At 66.9% G+C, this 356-nt stretch overlaps 1 protein-coding gene across 1 annotated transcript in view; it reads left to right on the top strand.

Moving 5' to 3' along the window:
• Positions 1–268: 268 nt before the first annotated feature.
• EFNA3 (ephrin A3) overlaps positions 269–356 on the top strand; it is a gene marked incomplete at its 5' end in the record, with an annotated part of 2602 nt that continues 2514 nt past the window's right edge. Inside the window, one exon of the mRNA XM_021709103.1 lies at positions 269–353. Within this exon, the coding sequence (XP_021564778.1) occupies positions 269–353 (85 nt within the window). The remainder of the gene's footprint in view (positions 354–356) is intronic.

A 356-nucleotide genomic window follows, 5' to 3' on the forward strand; every position in this document is an offset into this window, starting at 1 on the left:
GCCTCTTTTTCTTGGGCGGCAGGCCCGGCTTTCCTGTGCCTTTGCTGCCCTCTGGTGGCCATCGGGAGGAGGACCGCCCAAGAAGGCGAGGGCGCGGAAGGCTGGCTCGGGGACTGGCGGCACTAGGGCCGCGGGGACGGAGACGCGGGTGGAGAAGAGGGGAAGCGCGGAGGAAAAGTCTGGAGGCGCCGGGGCCCCTGGGGAAGGTCTGCGGAGCGGTGCGCTGGAAGGCGGCCGGCTGTGGGGTTTCTTCCTCTGACCCGCTTCCTGTTCCCACAGCCTGCGGCGAGAGGGCTACACCGTGCAGGTGAACGTGAACGATTATCTGGACATCTACTGCCCGCACTACAACAGCT

Source organism: Carlito syrichta, unplaced genomic scaffold (genome assembly GCF_000164805.1).
Source record: "Carlito syrichta isolate Samal-C Ts95f unplaced genomic scaffold, Tarsius_syrichta-2.0.1 Scaffold158570, whole genome shotgun sequence".
Classification (NCBI taxonomy): Eukaryota; Metazoa; Chordata; class Mammalia; order Primates; family Tarsiidae; genus Carlito; species Carlito syrichta.